This window comes from Alosa pseudoharengus, unplaced genomic scaffold (assembly GCF_046254945.1).
Source record: "Alosa pseudoharengus isolate Yale_2024_CS ecotype anadromous, Long Island Sound unplaced genomic scaffold, YU_APseudo_1.1 YU_APseudo_1.1_scf_20, whole genome shotgun sequence".
In the NCBI taxonomy this organism is placed as follows: domain Eukaryota; kingdom Metazoa; phylum Chordata; class Actinopteri; order Clupeiformes; family Clupeidae; genus Alosa; species Alosa pseudoharengus.
In genome coordinates, this window is record NW_027468664.1 from 15,640,851 (window position 1) to 15,659,509 (window position 18,659).

At 42.0% G+C, this 18,659-nt stretch overlaps 2 protein-coding genes across 2 annotated transcripts; one reads left to right on the forward strand and one right to left on the reverse strand.

Moving 5' to 3' along the window:
• Window positions 1-334: 334 nt before the first annotated feature.
• tcp11l2 (t-complex 11, testis-specific-like 2) lies at window positions 335-11,203 on the reverse strand. The gene is made up of 10 exons (XM_076296689.1): window positions 11,083-11,203; window positions 8,287-8,467; window positions 7,826-7,958; window positions 7,247-7,367; window positions 5,774-5,997; window positions 5,004-5,140; window positions 4,387-4,571; window positions 3,837-4,018; window positions 2,149-2,321; window positions 335-1,881 (listed from the first exon to the last, which is right to left on the reverse strand). The coding sequence occupies exons 2-10, from the start codon at window positions 8,453-8,455 to the stop codon at window positions 1,583-1,585; spliced, it is 1,623 nt and encodes a 540-aa protein (XP_076152804.1). The 5' UTR covers window positions 8,456-8,467; window positions 11,083-11,203; the 3' UTR covers window positions 335-1,582.
• A 1,084-nt stretch (window positions 11,204-12,287) lies between these two features.
• On the forward strand, window positions 12,288-18,552 carry depdc4 (DEP domain containing 4). The gene is made up of 9 exons (XM_076296690.1): window positions 12,288-12,453; window positions 13,169-13,586; window positions 13,780-13,928; window positions 14,538-14,733; window positions 15,378-15,619; window positions 15,905-16,047; window positions 16,297-16,422; window positions 16,899-16,977; window positions 17,269-18,552. Exons 1-9 carry the CDS (start codon window positions 12,375-12,377, stop codon window positions 17,466-17,468), a joined length of 1,632 nt encoding a protein of 543 aa, XP_076152805.1. The 5' UTR covers window positions 12,288-12,374; the 3' UTR covers window positions 17,469-18,552.
• Window positions 18,553-18,659: the final 107 nt, after the last annotated feature.

Sequence of the window (18,659 nt, forward strand, 5' to 3'; positions counted from 1 at the left end):
TGGTTAGAATAGGAAATTCTTTGAAGTAAAATAAATAGGTCCTACCTTTTGCATACAACTCGAAAGTTTACCATGTATCTCCGGTGTTTCCATGGTGTACTAAGTATAGTTTTGCTAAAGTTACGGTTGGCCTGAGGATTAACAGTTTGTTTGTTAAGTTTGTTGTGTTAACTTCGGCTGAACGTGGTGGAAATCAAGTTACCTTTCCCTTCCGTTTTCAACTGAGGGCACGTTGCCTGGATACGGACACTGACCTTGGTCGTGTGTCGGACGGACCAAAGATTCTAGAGCGCTTATTTTGGACACATGCAAAAGCCCCTTGAGATAGCTTAAATGAGTTTACATTTGTTTTATTGTAGTTGACATTATACAACATAGATCCATTTTGTATGATGAAAATACACAAAGTATCATTTCAAAACAATACATCTTCGGTTTATTCTTCCTGTAAGGGTGTTTTTTTTTTTGCGGGATGTAAGAGGACGATGTAACACTCTGGTAGCACTGAATTTGGATGTATGCAAGACCAGGTTAGGCTTTACATTTGCCTTAAGCTATATATAAATGCTTTAAAAATACAACCAATAGTTTCGTACTGAAAACACCATAAACTACAACATCTACCACAAAAGAAAGAAAACTAAACATCACATTTTGAAATGTCTGTTTCAACACCTAGTCTGTAGAGGCTACCAGTTACATGTATCGAACACAAAACTTGCATGCAGTCATAAAACAAATCTCTAGCTGCATATCACTATCACAAGAGGGATAGAATTCTGGCATTGAAAATGTGCATGGTCCGGAGCCAAATGTTCACCATTCCCTCTAGTAAGCTTCAAGTGATATTACATGAAGTTCATCCAATAACCTCAGGTACAAAACATCAGAAACAACCCCTTTCAAGTTTAATTTGGGCTACATAAGGTAGTAGCATCCATTACAAAAGGTGGCACATGGATGCATAGGCTAACATTAAGATAATGTATGAATATTCTGTCCTTAAAATGCAGGGATAGGGATAGGTTATGAAATGCATCTATAAATGTATAAAATGGGCATTATTATTCACATAAATAAGCTTTCCCTTTACAAAATGACAATAGACGGTTTCTGTAAATGACAACAATATACCTATCTTTCTTAAAACTTCTAAAAGTGAACATAATTGTATTGCATCTTTAAGAGTCAAGCTGGCATTAAATGTGAGCCTAACTCTATCCTGGTAAAGCTGAGTTATGAAGAGAACATTCTTTTCAGTTAATGACACGAAGCACATTTCACTGGCCTACACTGGAGATGTCAGTTCTGTTTTGTTTAGTACACTTTTCTTTGAGTCTTGTCTAGGATCTTCCTCTGCACAAGCACCATAATACAAATTCCTCTTACAGTCAACACCCCACACACAGGTGCTTCCCTTGTGCGCTGCTAACCTTAGGGGGCCATCACAGTTCAAACTCACAGGGCTCGCTGAATACTAAAAAGGTGCCATAACGTTTCCTTGCTCTATGTCTTTCACATAGGTCGTACAAAAAATTAGTTAAGTACTCAAATCGAACCAATCCACATTTGCATTCCTCGTTTATTTGGATGCCACGGGCTTGGCGCTGGGTTCTTGGGTGGCTGTGGACTCCTGGGAGGGACGTCCAGTACCGTCCTGACGCCCACCCTGAGCTGGCATGCCGAAGAGCAGATTCTTGATGATGCCCATGTAGTAGGGCATGTAGACCTGTTTGTTGAAGTTCACCATACCCACGTAACTGACCCCTAATGTGGCCAACTCGGGCTGGATCAGCCCCAGGCCATTGGGCGTGGGCGGAGGGTGGGCATGAGAGTTTGGTATGGACAGGATGACTCGGACATACTGCTGGAATCTTCCCTCTGCAAGGCAATTTCAATACAGTTTTACTCCCTTCACTCTTATAGCATTGGCAAGGAGTCAATGTAATAGAAACACTTACTTCTACAAATAAAATGAGATTTCACACATGACAATAAATGACAGAGCCACAGACTAGTAAACACACAGAGATGTAGTAGACTACTGCCATAAAACATCATCCCATTTGGTTGCTAAGGACACGCGATGTGTAAAAACTAATAAAGCAACACAAAGGAGAACGTAAAGGCCTGTTGAGGCGCCCTTACCGACGAGAGCCCGAATGGGGTTGTTCTCCTGGGTGATGCTGCAGATTTGACCTTTGAGAGTGTGCTGCAGAGGAGGGGAAAGCGGCGGGTAGTTGCGCTCCGTCAGCGACTTGTTGAGCTCGCAGCAGATCTGCACGCTGGCGTTCTCCAGGGCCTCCATTAGGTTGAAACTCCTGCAGGGGAAACAGACAGAGATTGATGCATGGGTTTGGCAAATGAAAGGACAACACACTCACAGCAGCAGCAGTAGCAGCAAACCTGAACACTAAAGGCCATAGAAATGTCACTGCAGGACAGAGGACAGAACCGTCCAAATTAACATTTGGTCTGGATTAAAAATGTCTCCTGACTCACTTTCAGTTTATGAACAGATTTTACTGATACACTGCACTGTATATATTTTGTCTTAACTTTCAGTACAGTATCCCTTGCAACTCAAGCTTGTACTCTTTAACTATGATGTCCAACCAGCTGAGCAAGTGTCCTAACTCAGTCATCGCTGTAATCTACAAAGCATAAACACAGATGCATAAACAAATGCCTCCATTAAACTATGGTTATTATAAAGCTAAATGTCTTGTGTGAAGCTAAATGGCATATAGCCTACTGGTGTTCATCGGTCAATAAAAGTTAGTTTGTGCTTTAGTCGAGGTGCACATATGAGCATGGCATAAATAGCCTCTTGTGCAGCATGTTTTACAAAATGAGTAATGGTGTGGAGAGCAAAGCCAATAAAAACATATGCTGAAGATTGGACCCTTGGCTTTAATGGCACCAGGGCCATGACGCCATATGTTCAGTCTGTGTGAGCTTTCACAGGTCCTTTTCTGGGAATCATTCTAAGCCCCAAACCACAAGCTCACCAGCAGTCTGGTTGCATTTAATTGAATTATAATATTTTAGTATCTTTTTTGTTGGGGCGTAATTTATGTTGACACCTGCACCAAGAAAAATCCCTTGTACCTCCAGTACTTGGCGAATAAAGATTCCAATTCTGATTAAATTGCAAAAACATATTCTATCCCAAAGGAGAGCAAGGTGCACAGTAACAGTAACCCCTTGTAGTTTCTTTGGTGAACAATAATAACATGTCAGCAATGATCATTTGTTGTTATTATCAGGGTTCTCAGGCACTGTGTCAGAACTCAGTTGTGGACCAGGCCATTTAAGATTCAAAAGATAAATTATGTACAAGTATAATGGCTTTGATCATTTTTTGTATAACTTCAGGCACCAAAATGTTTCTTGCTTTAAAGGAGCGAGACAACTTTTTGTGAAATTATCTTATTTGGCGTCGACCCCAGAGTTACATAAGAGGATATACCCTTCTCTTCACCCTTCTATGCATGCAATAGCCCAGTTTGACACTGTTAGCCTAGCTTAGCATAATTTACTAAAGTATGTTGTTTTAGTTAGCCTGTAACTTCCTCTAGTTAGCCTGTAGATTCATTCTAACTACTGTATATGCTAGCAATAGGCTAACTGAAATAACCCACTTCCAGTGAATTATGCTAAGCTAGGCTAACAGTCTTAGACTGGGTTATTGCACACACAGAGAAGAGGAGGTTATGTATCCACTTATCTAACTTTTGGGTAGATGACAAATAAGATAATTTCCCAAAAACCTGGCGCGTCCCTTTAAGCCCCGTTATATAATTACGAAGGAGATCAGTATGAAGGACACCCACGGGCTGTGCATGCCCTCCAGCAGGACACTGGTCATCCTCTTGAGCCTCTCGGTCAGGACAGGCAGGCCAGAGATGGCCTCGCCGATGGAGCTGTAGACGATGAGCAGGACCGACGCCACAGCCTGAAGGAGCTGGGCCCGCCGCTGCATCTCCACCAGCCTGCCCTGGTCCGTCATCAGGGTCTGAGGAGACAAGCAATCAAAACAAACAAACAAACACGTAAACAAATGTGTAAACTTAGCATAATATTATACAGACATGGGTGAAAATAAACAAGCGCAATAACAGTCATCAAAGGACAAGGTGATTCATGAAAAGAAAATACTCAAGTTCAACATGGTACCTGTACCTGTAACGAAACTAAATTCGTTCATATTGTTATCCACTCTGAAGGAACAGTGTTAAATCAGTGCTAAAATCACAGTATTGAAAATAATTCCCATTCCCCTTAGTAGTATTGCTGGTCAGAAATTCAACAGAGGTGATTAACACATTACATACAACAGGATGCTGCTGCATCTAGACTGTAGGAGAGAACTGGAACACCCACCTCAGGGAGCGGGTCCTCGTGGGTTCCCATGAGGAGACGCACAAAGGCTGTGTTCATGACCAGTGCGGGACCGGGCAGCGCCTTCACGGCCTTGTCTGGGTCTCCGCTCTTCTCTGCTGGGGGCATGGCCTGGATGGCCTCCTCCAGAGAGGCTTTGATCCAGCCTGTGGTGTGGTCCAGGGCATCTGAGGCACAGACAAGCACAATCAGGCCATACTGTTCCTGCATTTGAATAATACATGTCTTGCAAGACTTTTTTATCCTGATTATAGGATTATATCTTACTTCTTTTGCTATTTTATTAAAGTTATTAAAGATGTATATCTATAAAGACAGGTTATTTTAGTCACTACATTTAAAAGTACTGTTACATATGCTTTGTAAGTTGTTGTTAAATCAATTGTTTTAATACATTTAATTTACCATATTTATAAATAATTTATAAACAAAATGTCAGTCATTTTGAAGTTATTGAGAGATAGTAAAGGGTTGTAACATATATTCCATAATATGAATTCAGATTCAGATCCCATGTTTCATTAGCCTACTATTTTGCTAAATGTTCAACAGAAAATACAAACACAGAAAAAAAAAAAAAAAAATTGAAGATAACTGACTGGGTGTGGTCTGCAGAATGTTCTGGAACTTCTCCCTCTCATACTCCACAGAGTGCTTCTGGAGTTCTGGCCTAATCATCTGAATGGTGGTGTTTACAAAGTCCATCATCATGAGATCCAGTACACGGAAGATCTCCCTGAAGCACACACACAGGGAGATAGAAAACAGTTGTGTAATTTAATTACAGTCATTTGATTTGGTCCTCTGGTTGAATTAACAGACAATCCCCTAGACCTTTTCTCCACATGTTCTATAGTGCCACTAACCACTACAGAACAGAAATAGGTTAGCTCAGATATGCACTGAGGAAGGGCAGAGCACCTGGAGAGAGTTCTCCAGAAACACCTGAAATGCTTTTAATAGTAACCCTACCTAATTCTGCCCCTGGGAAGCCACAACACTTCAATTTTCTCTTCAAATCACTTTTCTTAATTAGGTACTGCACACCACTGATTCTGACACTCAACCTTCAGTGCCAATTTCCCCAAGGTATACAAGGGCAGAGGGGAGACTTAAAAATAAACCACACAGGATCGAGGAGGCACAGGTAATGGAGCGAAACGAAACATTCGAGGAATTGAGGTAGCAAACACAAACATCTGAAATTCACCTACAAAAAGGACCCAAAGCTGCCATCTTCACCCATATAAGGAGATCCAGATAAGATGGTACCCAGATCTCCAGATATGGCCAAAAATGGCAGCTTTTGGGTCCTTTTTGTAGGTGAACTTCAGAGGTCTATTTGAGGAATTGAGGTAGGAAAGCATACTTGAAGAGAGAGACGATGTCGCCAGGGTTCTCCCTCAGCTTCTTGATCTCCTCGTCGCGGACCGGCGCGCACATTTTGCCCATGGTGTTGATGACATAGGTGGCCATGCCCTGGATGTCCACAGCGTCGTTGTCTGCCTGCTGGCGGATCAGGTCCATGTCCAGCACCTCCATGATCTGCGTGCGCATGCGGTTGGATCCCGGGTTCAGGAAGGAGAGAAGGATCTGCGTGGGCAAAAACAACACAATGAAGAGCCAACAGATGCATGTTCAAACAGGCAGAGGAAGGAGACTGTGTGTGGTAAGCATGCCATTTCGGAAATATAAATAAAGATTTTTGGTAGCAGTTTATGGTTCATCCATGTGGGGGCAGCCGAAGCCTACTGGTTAGGGCTTCGGGCTTGTAACCGAAGGCTTGCCGGTTCGATCCCAGACCAGTAGGAAAAATGTGGGTGTGGGAAGTGTTTGAGCACTGCTCTCCCAATGCCCACATCCACGGCTGAAGTGCCCTTGAGCAAGGCACCTAACCCCTCACCGGGTCAGTGTGTGCTTCACCTCACTGTGTGCGCTTCACTAATTCACGGATTGGGATAAATGCAGAGACTCCTCACGGAGTCAAAAGAGTATACTTATACTTACTTATAAACATCTACGGTCAATGTGATGGACGGACAGTGGTGCATACAGTTAGTTGTTACGACAATGTTAGATAATCAATTGGAATCACCTATTGATTTCAACTGACCTAAAATTCTTGGCTCTTCAGTCCTATATATTTTTTTTAAGAATCAATGGAAGCAAAACAACAGGGTTAGGCAATGCTAGCTATTCTGTTAAGATATCAATGGAGCGATGTCACTGTAATCGTTTTAGACAGTTCTACAGAGGTTTTGGTTTTGCTGTGAAGCCTTAAGCGATTTTGCAGGGTCATCATTCCTGTATGATATACAGTATGTGTGTGTTTTAGTGACAAACCTGGGTAGGTAAGTGGTAAACCTCCTAAAAAAATAGCATTTAGCTTTGTTTTGCTATGTGAATGAGGCCATAGGGCTCTCCTTTGAGCTGGTCTGCTCAAGGTGCCCAAGATGAACCTCAGCACCATGGGAGTGAGAGCGTTCTCCCACACAGCCCCAAAGCTATGGAACTCACTTCCAAACGACATCAGTCAGTGAATCCACTGCCCAGTTTAAAAAGGAACTGAAAACCTATCTCTTCAGACTAGCCTATGGACTATGATATGGCTAAATGGACTATATATTTTTTTTCTCCTTTTTTGATACATTTTTTTTCCTTCTATTTGTTTTATCTGTGAAGCGACCTTGGGTGTCCTGAAAGGCGTTTTTAAATAAAATGTATTATTATTATTATTCTATTTATTATTCTAAGGTTTACTACTTCCTCTGTGTAAACCTACTCAAGTTTGTCCCTAAACCACCTACTTGATATATCCCCCTGGTGTGGGACATTGACTCACCCCTCTAATCTCCTCCAGAAGTTTGACGGCGTGTCGGTACTCCGGTGGGTCCTCATTCAAGTCAGACTCCAAGCAATCCCAGAATGCTTTGTGAACAATCTCCTTCACTCTCTTCTGCAAACTATAGGAAAGAAAATATTTTTTGAGCAATCCTCAATGAACATAATTCCTGTTAGGTCCAGAACCTCCCAGATAAAATCCAGTGTATTTGTTGTTGACTAAGCCATCTGACTGGTATTATTATGGAATCCTTTTTCACATTGAGAATTTTTCACATCACAGACTTCCACAGATCTACAAGTTTTGGATGGATGGGAGAGTAGAAATGTCAGTGCTCCACAATGACAACAAACCATTTTACACTTTAAGGGTCTGTTTCCCAGACATGGATTAAGCCTAGTACTTGACTAAAAGCTATTCCAGTGGAGATCTTCACTGATGTTCTGTTTTAGGCTAGGATTAAGCTTAATCCATGTCCGGGAAGCCGGCCCTAATTGCAATTTCAGGGGAACACAAGAGCATAAGAGATTCTACATAGGACACAAGCACAAGTCACAGACGCTTTGGTTAAAGCCATACCTGTTTTCAGGTAGTTCTGACGGTTCCACGCGGAAGTTGCGGTTCACAATGATCTCGTGAGCCAACTTTAAGTTGGACAGGTCCCGAGCCGAAGTCATGACCTCATCCAGCGTTATTGTTTTTGGAGGGCTGGCTGTAGACACATGGCCAACCAAGTCCAAATGAACCTCTGAACCCATTCACTAGATGCTTTTTATCCAACATCCCTACCAGGACCTGAACTTACCACTTAAGTGTGAAGTTTCCTAACAGCTTAGGTGCTAGAATATGTGAGTACAGTACTTTCAATCCATTCAACATCTAGGCTAAGAGGATGTTTCTTGATATGGAGAAACTCCCTTGATCCATTGAGTAACACAAGGCATTGATTTTTTTTCCAATTCAGTGCTAAGAAAGACACATCAATTACATTAGGTTCAACACCAACATATCTCTCCACACACACACACACACACACTTACAGGAGGGTGAGCTGTGCTTGCTGGAGTCGCTGGTGAAACTCTGACGAGAGCATTCAATGTCACTGGCCGACGTCATGCTGTCGCACCTGTCGGACAGCTCGGTGTCGCTGTTCTGGTCCTCACTGCCAGCTGTGGACGTGGAGGTGGGCCGCTCATCATTCCGCGGCATTGTGGACGATCACTGCAGACACACGACATGGACACTCACTATTATTCATTATTATTACTCACTACTATTACAGAATAATTTCATAGACTGCACAAAAAGAGACAATGTTTGACAACACAAGCATGTTAAGAACTGACAAACTGAAATTGTCAAATTGTGTGTTTATGCAGTAGCCCTTAGCAACCTTTGTCAATCTTTTACTGCTTGGTGAAGAGTAAACAAGACATTCCATCAAAATGGCTGCCATGACAACGTTAACAGCTTCCAGGAAACTTCAAACATTTCACAAGGCAACTGACCAAAGGGAAACGGTGTTCAAAACAACAACAACAAAAACAAACTTCCTCCCTGGTATAATTACCATTTTGTGGGATATCTGCAATTTAGATCACAGAATAGCTCTCTGTGTCTGCAAAAAACACACAGGGCCCTTGAGTGCTCACAAGGAGAGATCACAAAAGGACACAGTGTTCTAATTCCATTGGGGGACTTGGAGAGATTCCATCACCAAGGCAACACTTGATAACAGTTAGCTAGCTTTCCAACAGCTGGTCTATCCTGTTTCCCCTCATCACCTCCAACCACAGTATATCTGTGTATGTGTACGTGTGTGTGTGTGTGTGTGTCTGCGTGCACGTGAGCACATTTTTGGCATCTATAGTACACCCCACCCAATGCCTTTTCATGTTACCTCTCAGGAACCCCAACTCCTCGAGAGCACACAAAATAACTTCACAGCACTCTCTAGAACCACCTCCACAACACACCTTTATTCAGGGAGAAACGCACACAGAGGAAAGGATGCATCATTTCCTCATCGAGATAAAAAATAACATTCCAAAGCGTCTGATTGGCAAACAAGCAACTGCTCCAAGAGGTGAATGTACAGAGAGTGACTTCATTATATGGAGATGGGGTGTGGGGGCTTGTCCGATCCTAATGTAACCTGAGCCAGGGGGCTGACTCATAAATTCCATGTGACTGGCTACAAAAGGCCACGTGCCCACAGTGTTCCCACAGATGTCACTCTCGTGCAGCCAGGGGCACATTCATTCAAATGATCCAAACAAAGCAGGCGTATGTCCTAAGAGAGCAGCAAGACGCCAATGTTTGTCTTCTAAAGTTAGTCTCGAGACGCATGTGAAGTGCAGAGCCACTTCTGATCAACATACTTAGGGCCAGGAAACTTTCGGTGCGCTATCACTTTCTGCAGACTGCTGGGAGACTGACCTGTGGGCCATACTGAGGTCAAGCCCTTCTCTAGTTTCTCTCTAACAGGAGTAACATGGTATGACCACTCAGGAAAACTATAACAAGCCAACAATTACATTAAGGATGTCCTATGCCAACCGTTCCATTAGCTTGTACTATCAGTATGTATATACAATGGTAATCTAGTCAACTAAGCCTCTGGAAATTGTGATACAACCCTATATGTAACCTCAGGGCTTGTCACTAGTATTATATTGCATGAAACCCAAATTCCAGATACAATGCTTTCTACAGGATTGGTGTACATACTCGAAGACAGGCTGCACAATCAGCATGTTATTTGTGAAGGATTGTCAACACTGAGAAGTCAGCTGTGTCTTAGTAGTACACACACAGAAATGTGTCGTCATATGTTTGGGTGGTTCCGTCCTTCCTTATCAGCCAGGAAGGCCCCACTGTTGGACGCCCTATAGTGGTGACAATTATGCAGGGTTGCCAGGGTAAGTGTATCAGTATCAGTTGTGTATGTTTGGATAGGGATCCTTTGTTCAATTGTATAGAGCTAACGCACATGTCCTTCTGAGACACAGCCTTTGCGTTCTGTGAATACAATGCATCTGGTGCAACAATGTCACCTTTGATTGTCCTGACAAAGAGACAGCGGAGGTTCGTTTTCTCGTTTGTAAATGACAGTGCCTGCCAGATGACGCGGAAAATGATCTCTCTATCGGTGGGGTTGGGAAATCAAGACAAGCACTTAGCATGGCAACTATCTTCCCATTGGCTGCTAAAATCCTGACGGTCACCCCTACAAGGCTCGTTACAACGGGAGATCAGCTGCAGAGCAGACACACACACACACTCACAAAATCCACACACGCGTCACTGATGTGTACACGTGATTCGAGCTTCAGCACCAAAACAAGGAGATGCACGAGCGAATCTGACAACAACGAGCAACACTATTAAACAAAAGCAGCGTAGGCAAACAACGCGTTTCACAACCAGCCTTCTTCAAGATAAAATAACAGATTGTGATGTATTATGTTAACAGTAACGTAGTTAAAAAACAGACATCCGGTGCCATTTCCAAAGCCGTAAAATGCCTCAGCCCTTAAGAATATTGTTCTTACAGACAACAGTTACTTTAAAGAATAAAACGTAAACAGCACTTGCCCTAGATGGGACTAACACAACACAACACAACACAAGACACCAAAACATTAGGGTTTAGCATAAAAGCCTAGTGTAGATCATAAAAAGATAACACCCTATCTAAATAGACGACAAATGTCGAGTTTTATCCCATTAATACTTGCATAAAGTGTCTAAATAGATCAAATGGTTTCCCTTTTCATAACTAAAAGGTCAAAGCATGCAACTATTGAGCTGGTGACTTTATTTAGCTACGTTACCTTAGTATTGTCTCCAAATGGAGACAACGTTCTTTTGTAGAATTGCGAACACTTTAGGTTTCTCTTGTGTAAGGTAGTCCTTCCTTGAGTGATTATGCCAGTGGGGTATTTAAAGGGTCTCAAGTCGTAAGCCAGCTGGAAAGCACACAGCGAATTGGAACGGTTCATTGTTGACTCCACATTAGGGGAGATACATTTCAGAAGACGTCTTTTTTATTTCAGATCAGTACCAACATATTACGCTGAATGCATTGCAAGCACTTATTACATATATGACATGTTAAGTTGTACACGATCACGAACGTTTAGAGTTTTTTTTCCAACAAGCATTCAAGTGGTAAATCCGGTTCAAACCCATTATGAGCAGCTATGGTACATTCTGTTTCACATGGACCTCTTTGTTTACGGATATGACGTATAGAATTAAACATTGGCAAAGTTTGACTTGTCTCGTTTCAACTGCATTTGTCCTCACTTGCATCACCCTTTACAACGAATTAATTATATTTTCTTTATATATATGTTCGTCTTGACAGTATGTAGATTTGGCCTGCACTTCATGGAAATTTCCGTCTGGTTTTCATGAAACCTGACCCCTCCCCCAGAGTGTTACAGTGCTGTTATTATTCAAAAGGACCTGTCTCGCTGAAGAGACTGCCTTCTTCCGCATCAGAAACCACACTTGTAGAAGACTATTCTAGAAAGTCTGTAAATTATGTTCATTGTTTCCAGACTGAATGACAATGTCTTGCCATTTAGAAATCTGCAAGAGAGTAAAGTGTCATGGAAGCACTGTAAAGAAATTGCTCTAAATACTACGCAGACATGTCTACTACCACCTAAAAGTTGTGCAAGCCTAGACCTACAGTTTGGTGGCTTACAAATACCCCTCCTCAAATAGCCTTTCATTGAAGACTCATGGATGGAAACATTTGTCTTTGACTATCAAAATCTGTCCACATTCTTCAAATGTAAAGACATTGCATCAGATTAGCTGCATTGCTGGGTAGGCTGAATAAGAGACATTGAACACGAATGACAAAGAACGAATCCATAACGAGGTTAACCATGAGTAGGCTGTGTTCTAGAACATCTCCCTCTGATGCCGAATATATATATAAATCTACCGAGATAGATTGAAATAGCTAAAAAACCTTGTGGGACAAATTACATAGAGGACAAATACTGTGTTTGTTTTGTCAATACTATTATCAGCCAGTGGGGGCGATATAGAGCAATACAAAATAATTCCTTTGGCAAAGCCAGAGAGGGGCAGTGCTTCCTGTCTCAGGATGGCGGTTGATTTGACTCCCAGATTTAGAAGATTGAACAGTGAAACCAGGAGTTTTCGCTTAAATGGTCAATCGCTGGGTGAGTGCAAAATAATTAACTATACATAGACACATTGGATGGATCCAATATGCGTTAGCGTATTTAGCCTAGCTAGCAAACGTTAACAATAGCCTAATCAGCCAAACAAGTTAGCTAAGTAAACAGTATGTGTTAAGTCATCTGTATTGATTGACTTAAAGTTAATGTAACATGTCTGTCTAGCTTTTTAAGTTTGAACTCTAGCTTTTGATTCTACCATTAACTTTGGCGGTTCATAACACCACGTATGATCCAAGTTTCGATGCAGTAAGTTATTGCCTATCCAACTATGACTGACTGTTTGCTTTCTGGTATGGTCAGCTGCATGCTAGCATCAGGTGAGCTAAATTTACCAAAGGTTAGCCCTAGAAGTGTGTTCACTTCACTTCACAGACCCCCACAAATCATGTTGGAGTCCTAAAAGGAGTTGGTATGTTCATTCATTCATTCAACCTTTATTTATTCTCGGAGGGTCATTGAGGGAAGCCCTCATTTTCAATGAAGCCGAGATAACAGAAACAATGAAGTAACAAAATGTAAAAAGAGAGAGAGAGAAAAAAAGTATAGGTATAGGTCAAGGCCTATAAATAAAATAAAACAAAGTAAAATAAATAAATAATAAGATATACATTATAGAGGAGGGAGGGGAAAAATACATAAAATCTTAATAATAATACAATTATTAAATATGTTAAATATGTCTTCCTCTCACCAGGTTCTTCGGGACCTTTTCGGGCCACGCAGTTGTGGCGTAATATCATCCAGGCTCTCCAGACTCAAGTGGAGGTTCGTCGCCGACGCCAGCACCTGCGCGTGCATAATGAATGCTTCACGGGCGCAGACGCAGTGGATGTAGTTCTGAGTCATCTCATGCAGAACATTCTATTTTGCTCCAGCGAGGTGTCGCGCTTGAAAGCCACCCGTCTGTGTCAAGCCTTGATGGACTCTAGGGTGTTTGAACCAGTGGGAACGAAGCTTTTCCGCCGGGAGAAGGAAAGCGCGTTTGAGGACAGTAGCCACAGTTTATACAGATTTGTGGACTGCAACGCATTGCCTGGATCTGGAAAACGTGGTGCTGACTTCGAGAACTGGAGCCCAAGTGAACATGTGGGCAAAAAGAAGAAAGGCTCCAGGTTAGCTTTTCTTGCTGAATTGGCTTACATGGATGTGTGTATGAGATAGAAATTAATTTTAGAAATTGTTTAGTAATCTTAGAGTGGCCTTTATCACATCATTATTGACAATCCAGAACCGTTAAATACATGACAAGTGCGTCTTAAGAGTAAATAAAGTGTGGTTTAATGTTACCACTTTTCTTTGAGCCAGGTTGGAGGAGTTGAGGACCATATCCAACCCTCTGGCCATGGGTTCCTCCGACCGCAGGGTGGAGAGACTACTGGAGACCATCAACCTCCATCCCACCATGCCCTCCTCACAGAAGCAAGCCCCATCCACAAACTTCCTGTCCAAGAAATGTGAGGCTACTAGATACACATAACCTTTTAACCATGCGAAACATAGCTCTTCCAACATATGAGGAAGAAGTATAAGTTTCATTACAAAACATTGGCCACAATGTTGTTGTTGGCACTTTTATTGGCACTTTTATTAGTCTTTGCAAAATACTTTAAATGGTAAATGGACTGCATTTATATAGCACTTTTATCGACTCCTCCGCACTCAAAGCGCTTTACAATGTCATGCACCCATTCACACACACGCGCACACACACACACACACACTCATACACACTCATGCCGGAGGCTGCCATGCAAGGTGCCCACCTGCTCATCAGGAGCACTGGAAGTGTCTTGCTCAAGGACACCTCGACAGGGTCAGGACGAGTTGGGCTTGCACCGGCACCCTTCCAGCCACTGCCGCCCAAGACTGTGTGATGCTCAGGGGTTAATTATATTAGTAATAGTATGCTGTGTTTGGGCTAGTACTCATGGGCTGTACATACTATACTTCATTTTGATGTATCACAAATACCCATCTGTTTGTGTATTATATGTTTAATCTGTCTGTTTGTGTGTGTGTGTGTGCGTGTGTGTGTGTGTGTATGTGTGTTTGCATGCATGTAGTGGTGGAGGAGGTGTGGAGGCAGCAGACTCTGCTTCAGTTGCTTCAGATCATCGACCTGCCCGTCCTCGACTGCATCCTCGCCTCGCCTGTCAGAACCGAGTTGCCTCACTCCACCGCGCTGCGTAACCATAACGACCTGGTCATCTCCAACACCTGCGTGGAGAGGGAGGTGACGCAGAGCCTCAACCTGCCTGAGTCAGTACCTCCTCATCCCAGTCATGTGCAGACTGCTGTTAGAGGAGCATGTTGCAGAAGTGCTCATCAGGGTTGGATTAAAGCAACACAATGTGGTTCTTTTACCCGAAATTGAAGACTTCAAACTCATTTTGATGCTACATTTACATTAACTCACAATACAGAGAATGGGGTTTCTGACATTGCTGATGCGCACCCAGAATGCCTGGTATTGCACTATATTACGTTTTTGTTGTGGGCAGGAGTATGACCCTTTTTGTGTCGGTATTAGACAAATTGGGTATCCCCTTAGCGCTAAATGGGTACCCAGGTCTTTGAAAATCGACGAAAAGGGTAATGCTTGCAGTATAATCAAATGTACTTTGAATTTAGTGTAGGCCTTGATTTTGAAGTGAAGGCTTTAGTGTAGGCCTTTGATTTTGAAACTTTTATTTTGAAACATGTAAAAATTTCACAAGCTAAAGAAGTTTCAGAAACGGATGTTAACCAATCTACAGACTTCATTTCATTCACATGCTTTTTTTAAAATCACATTTTAAATATATTATATAATGATTGTAAGGCTTCTTGTTTTTCATCTGACCCTTCCCTCCAGGGATGACATGTTTAACTTTAAATTTTTGTACACTCTTTGCCTTTTTTAGAACGGACTGCTGGCTGGCTGCTGCTGCAGACTGCCTGGAGCTGTTCCCAGATCAGCTGATTGTGGTGGTGGGAGAGCAGCTGGTTCAGCAGGAGACCAGAACTTCTGATGTAGAGGAGAGACTGGCCAATCAGAAGAGGCTGCTGTTCGACACCATTTCGAAATACTACAGCTGTCAGGAGAGGCAACCTCTGCTCTCAGGCCGCTACCTCGACATACATGTTGGAATTCTACAACTACTGGGTGAGCTCAGTACACACGGGAGCCTTATCTTTAACACACCAAAATATAATGTTAAAGCAAGCCCCCATGCTTAAGTAAATTGTGCCTTATAGAGTTATCTGCCAGTGAGGATTTATATGATTATGTATGATCAAATGTATGGCTGACCCCTACTTCTTTTTCTATTTGCTTGATGTTTCTCTCTCTGTGTGCGTGTGTGTGTGTGCGCGTGTATGTGTGTGGGCGCGTGTGTGTGTCTGGACGCGCGTGTTGTGTGGGCGCGCGTGTGTGCGTGCGGTATTGCAGACTGTGGGCGGAAGGAGGAGGCTCTGCGGGCCAGTCAGCTGTGCATGCGCATGCTGTCCTCCAGCTGCAGGGATGAGCTGCGCAGACTCCTGGCCTTCCTATTCGCAGCAGCAGACCCAGCAGCCTGCCGTCTGCAGAAACAGGTACGCCTCACCTGCTTGAGACACGTTACCTCAGCAACACACGTTTTTTTAGAGGGTGAACATGTATTGCTGACGAGTTTATTTCCCCCCCCCCCTGAAGAATGTTGTTGTTGTTGTTGTTGTTGTTGTTGTTGTTGTTGTTGTTGTTGTTGTTGTTGTTGTTGTTGTTGTTGTTGTTGTTGATCAATGAATGACCAATGAATCACCTGAGTGAGTCCCTGTTGTTTGTTTCCCTGTGTGTGTGGACAGGCAGAGAATGGGCCGTTGGTGTGTAAGACATTCCTGAGGGCTATCCTCCAGAGCAAAGACATGACGCGTGCTCAGAGCGAACAGCTGCTGCTCTTCCTCGTGGACAACCATACCCAGCTCTTTAAGGTGGACACTTAAGTGCTTAACCCCAACAGCTATTCAGTTATATGACTGTAAACTGAATATTTTTGAGATGTGGTCGAAATGTTTTTTTAGACATTTTCGGACATTGTAGGCTTTTGGGAAACACTGATCAACATTTGTCACCATTTTCTGGCAGTTTATATGCTAAATAACTACCAGTGATCAATTAATCAAGAACATGATTGACAGATTAAACGTCCAGGGAAATACGTTTGTTGCAGCCCTAATTTAGTTTAGCCCCAAAGGATGCTGGTGTAGTCACCCTTCACAAAGTTCCTGTACTGAAGGAATAACTACCTCATATCTGTATGTCTTTACACACCTGTTATTCACTGATATGCCAACTGTATGTCACAGCTCCTTGTGATAAATTGAATCTATTATTAAATGGGATGCATACATTATCTTCACCAGATGATTGATATTTATTTGTTAATTCTGTTAATGATGTTTAATAGACACCCATATCCTTGGTTGAGTCTGTGAGAAAAGCACTGCAAAGCCTGCAACAAGGAAGAGATCCAGTCAACGCACCCAGTAAGGAACTAAGTCTCAGTGTCCACATAATGCAGTTACTTACCTTGCACTTACAGGTAGACCACAACAATGAACAGAAACGTTTTTATTGAAATGACTCCTTTCCGACCCTTAAAAAAGGAGTGACATGATAATTGTATAGTGGGTATTGCAATTATGACCGTGAATTGTTATGTTCATGTTCATCATTCATGTTCAGCTTTTTTGGGCTTAGTTAGTCCCCTCTGGGCCTGAAAATCTAGCTTTCACAGTATTTGACTTTGTATTTCTCTCTTGTCGTTGCTGTTGTAGTGTTCAGGTTCTGCCAGCAGGTGTCACTGCAGGAGTATGAGAGCCAGCGGGAGCAGGCCACCATGGAGGGCCTGAAGCAGCTCATTCTGCACATCTCCAACAGCACTACCCTCTCCTTGAAGGAGAAGAAGCGCCTGGTCAAGGACTTCCAGAAGCACCACCCCGGAGCGTTTCTTCAGCACTTCACCTCCACCTTCTAGTCGGTGGGTAAATAGTGCCTTTATTGATGTCCCTTCATCGGGTGACTTGAATTGGATTATGCATTAGTTTGGTAACTGTCCAACTTTTTTGTTGGACATTTTTTGTTAACAACAGTTAAAGGTACTTCTCATATAGACACGTTTGTTTGGTTCAAAACAAAGTTTGTGTTCTCTTTAATGACACTACCTCCTCGGAAATGGTGTCTGATTTAGTTTGTTTGGATGCTCAGTTGGGAAACTGGCAGTTGAATGCATTTTCTACTCAATGCAGATTGTGTTGTTATCCTACTGTTATCCTACAAGTTGGTGTGCAATTTCAGAAATCAGTCCTAGGCTTTATTCTGTTTAGTCTACTTCCTGAACACACGTTTGATTTTAGCTTTAAACTGGATTTACTCACTCAGGTGAAGTCGTGTTGAGACTCTTCTAGTCCTTCAACTGTACTGGAGATTGGTTGTCTTTTAGTAATAGTTAATATGAATTATCTACAAAGTATTATACGAGCATTTAAGACATTATAGAAGTCTTATTATAAGCAATAAAGGTAATAATAGTGATAAATGTAGCATTAAAATTATTTTTATTATATTATAAAAGGATTTATGGGATAGAAAAGGGAACTCTCTAGTTGTAGACAAGGGTGTATGAAAATGTTTTAAACATATCTCAACATTAAAAAATACATATCAAAGTGTCTTATGTTTTCATAATAAAGTAACATCAGCTCTTGAAATGAGGCGAATATAAGCACAAACTGTAGTTGAATTCTTTACAAAGATTATGTACTTTATTAAATGTCGGTTCTGTTTGACAGGAAATGTGTTCAATGTATGTTTGAATATTACAACTAAAAGTAGAATTACGCTGTTAGTATTTGCAAAGGGTTATTTAATTTGATTTAATTTGTTGTCAGGTAATGTTTATCCTTACTAGGTTCTGCACTAATTTGAATGCAACATCAGTACAGGAATAGTCAAATAACTGTTTTACTTGTTGATTAAGTTTTAATTGTTTTTAAACTGGATATGTTCATATGTTTAAATGGATATGTTCTCATGTAGAGATGCACTTTAAATATTTGGGATAATAAAAGTACTAAAAGAAACCTGGTGACCCTTCAGAGTGATTTTTACATAAACACATACACACACACACACACACAAATGGTGGCGCGGTAGAACGCAGCAGCCT

Bases quoted from the DNA above. Each gene is read 5' to 3' on its own strand.
- depdc4 (XM_076296690.1), top strand. From the start codon at position 12,375: ATGGCGGTTGATTTGACTCCCAGATTTAGAAGATTGAACAGTGAAACC. The intron at 12,454-13,168 runs GTGAGTGCAAAA...TCCTCTCACCAG, and splicing joins CTTAAATGGTCAATCGCTGG to GTTCTTCGGGACCTTTTCGG. The intron at 16,978-17,268 runs GTAAGGAACTAA...TTGCTGTTGTAG, and splicing joins AGATCCAGTCAACGCACCCA to TGTTCAGGTTCTGCCAGCAG.
- tcp11l2 (XM_076296689.1), bottom strand. From the start codon at position 8,455: ATGCCGCGGAATGATGAGCGGCCCACCTCCACGTCCACAGCTGGCAGT. The intron at 5,998-7,246 runs GTGAGTCAATGT...TTGCCCACGCAG, and splicing joins TTCTGGAGGAGATTAGAGGG to ATCCTTCTCTCCTTCCTGAA. The intron at 4,572-5,003 runs GTCAGTTATCTT...TCTGTGCCTCAG, and splicing joins CATTCTGCAGACCACACCCA to ATGCCCTGGACCACACCACA.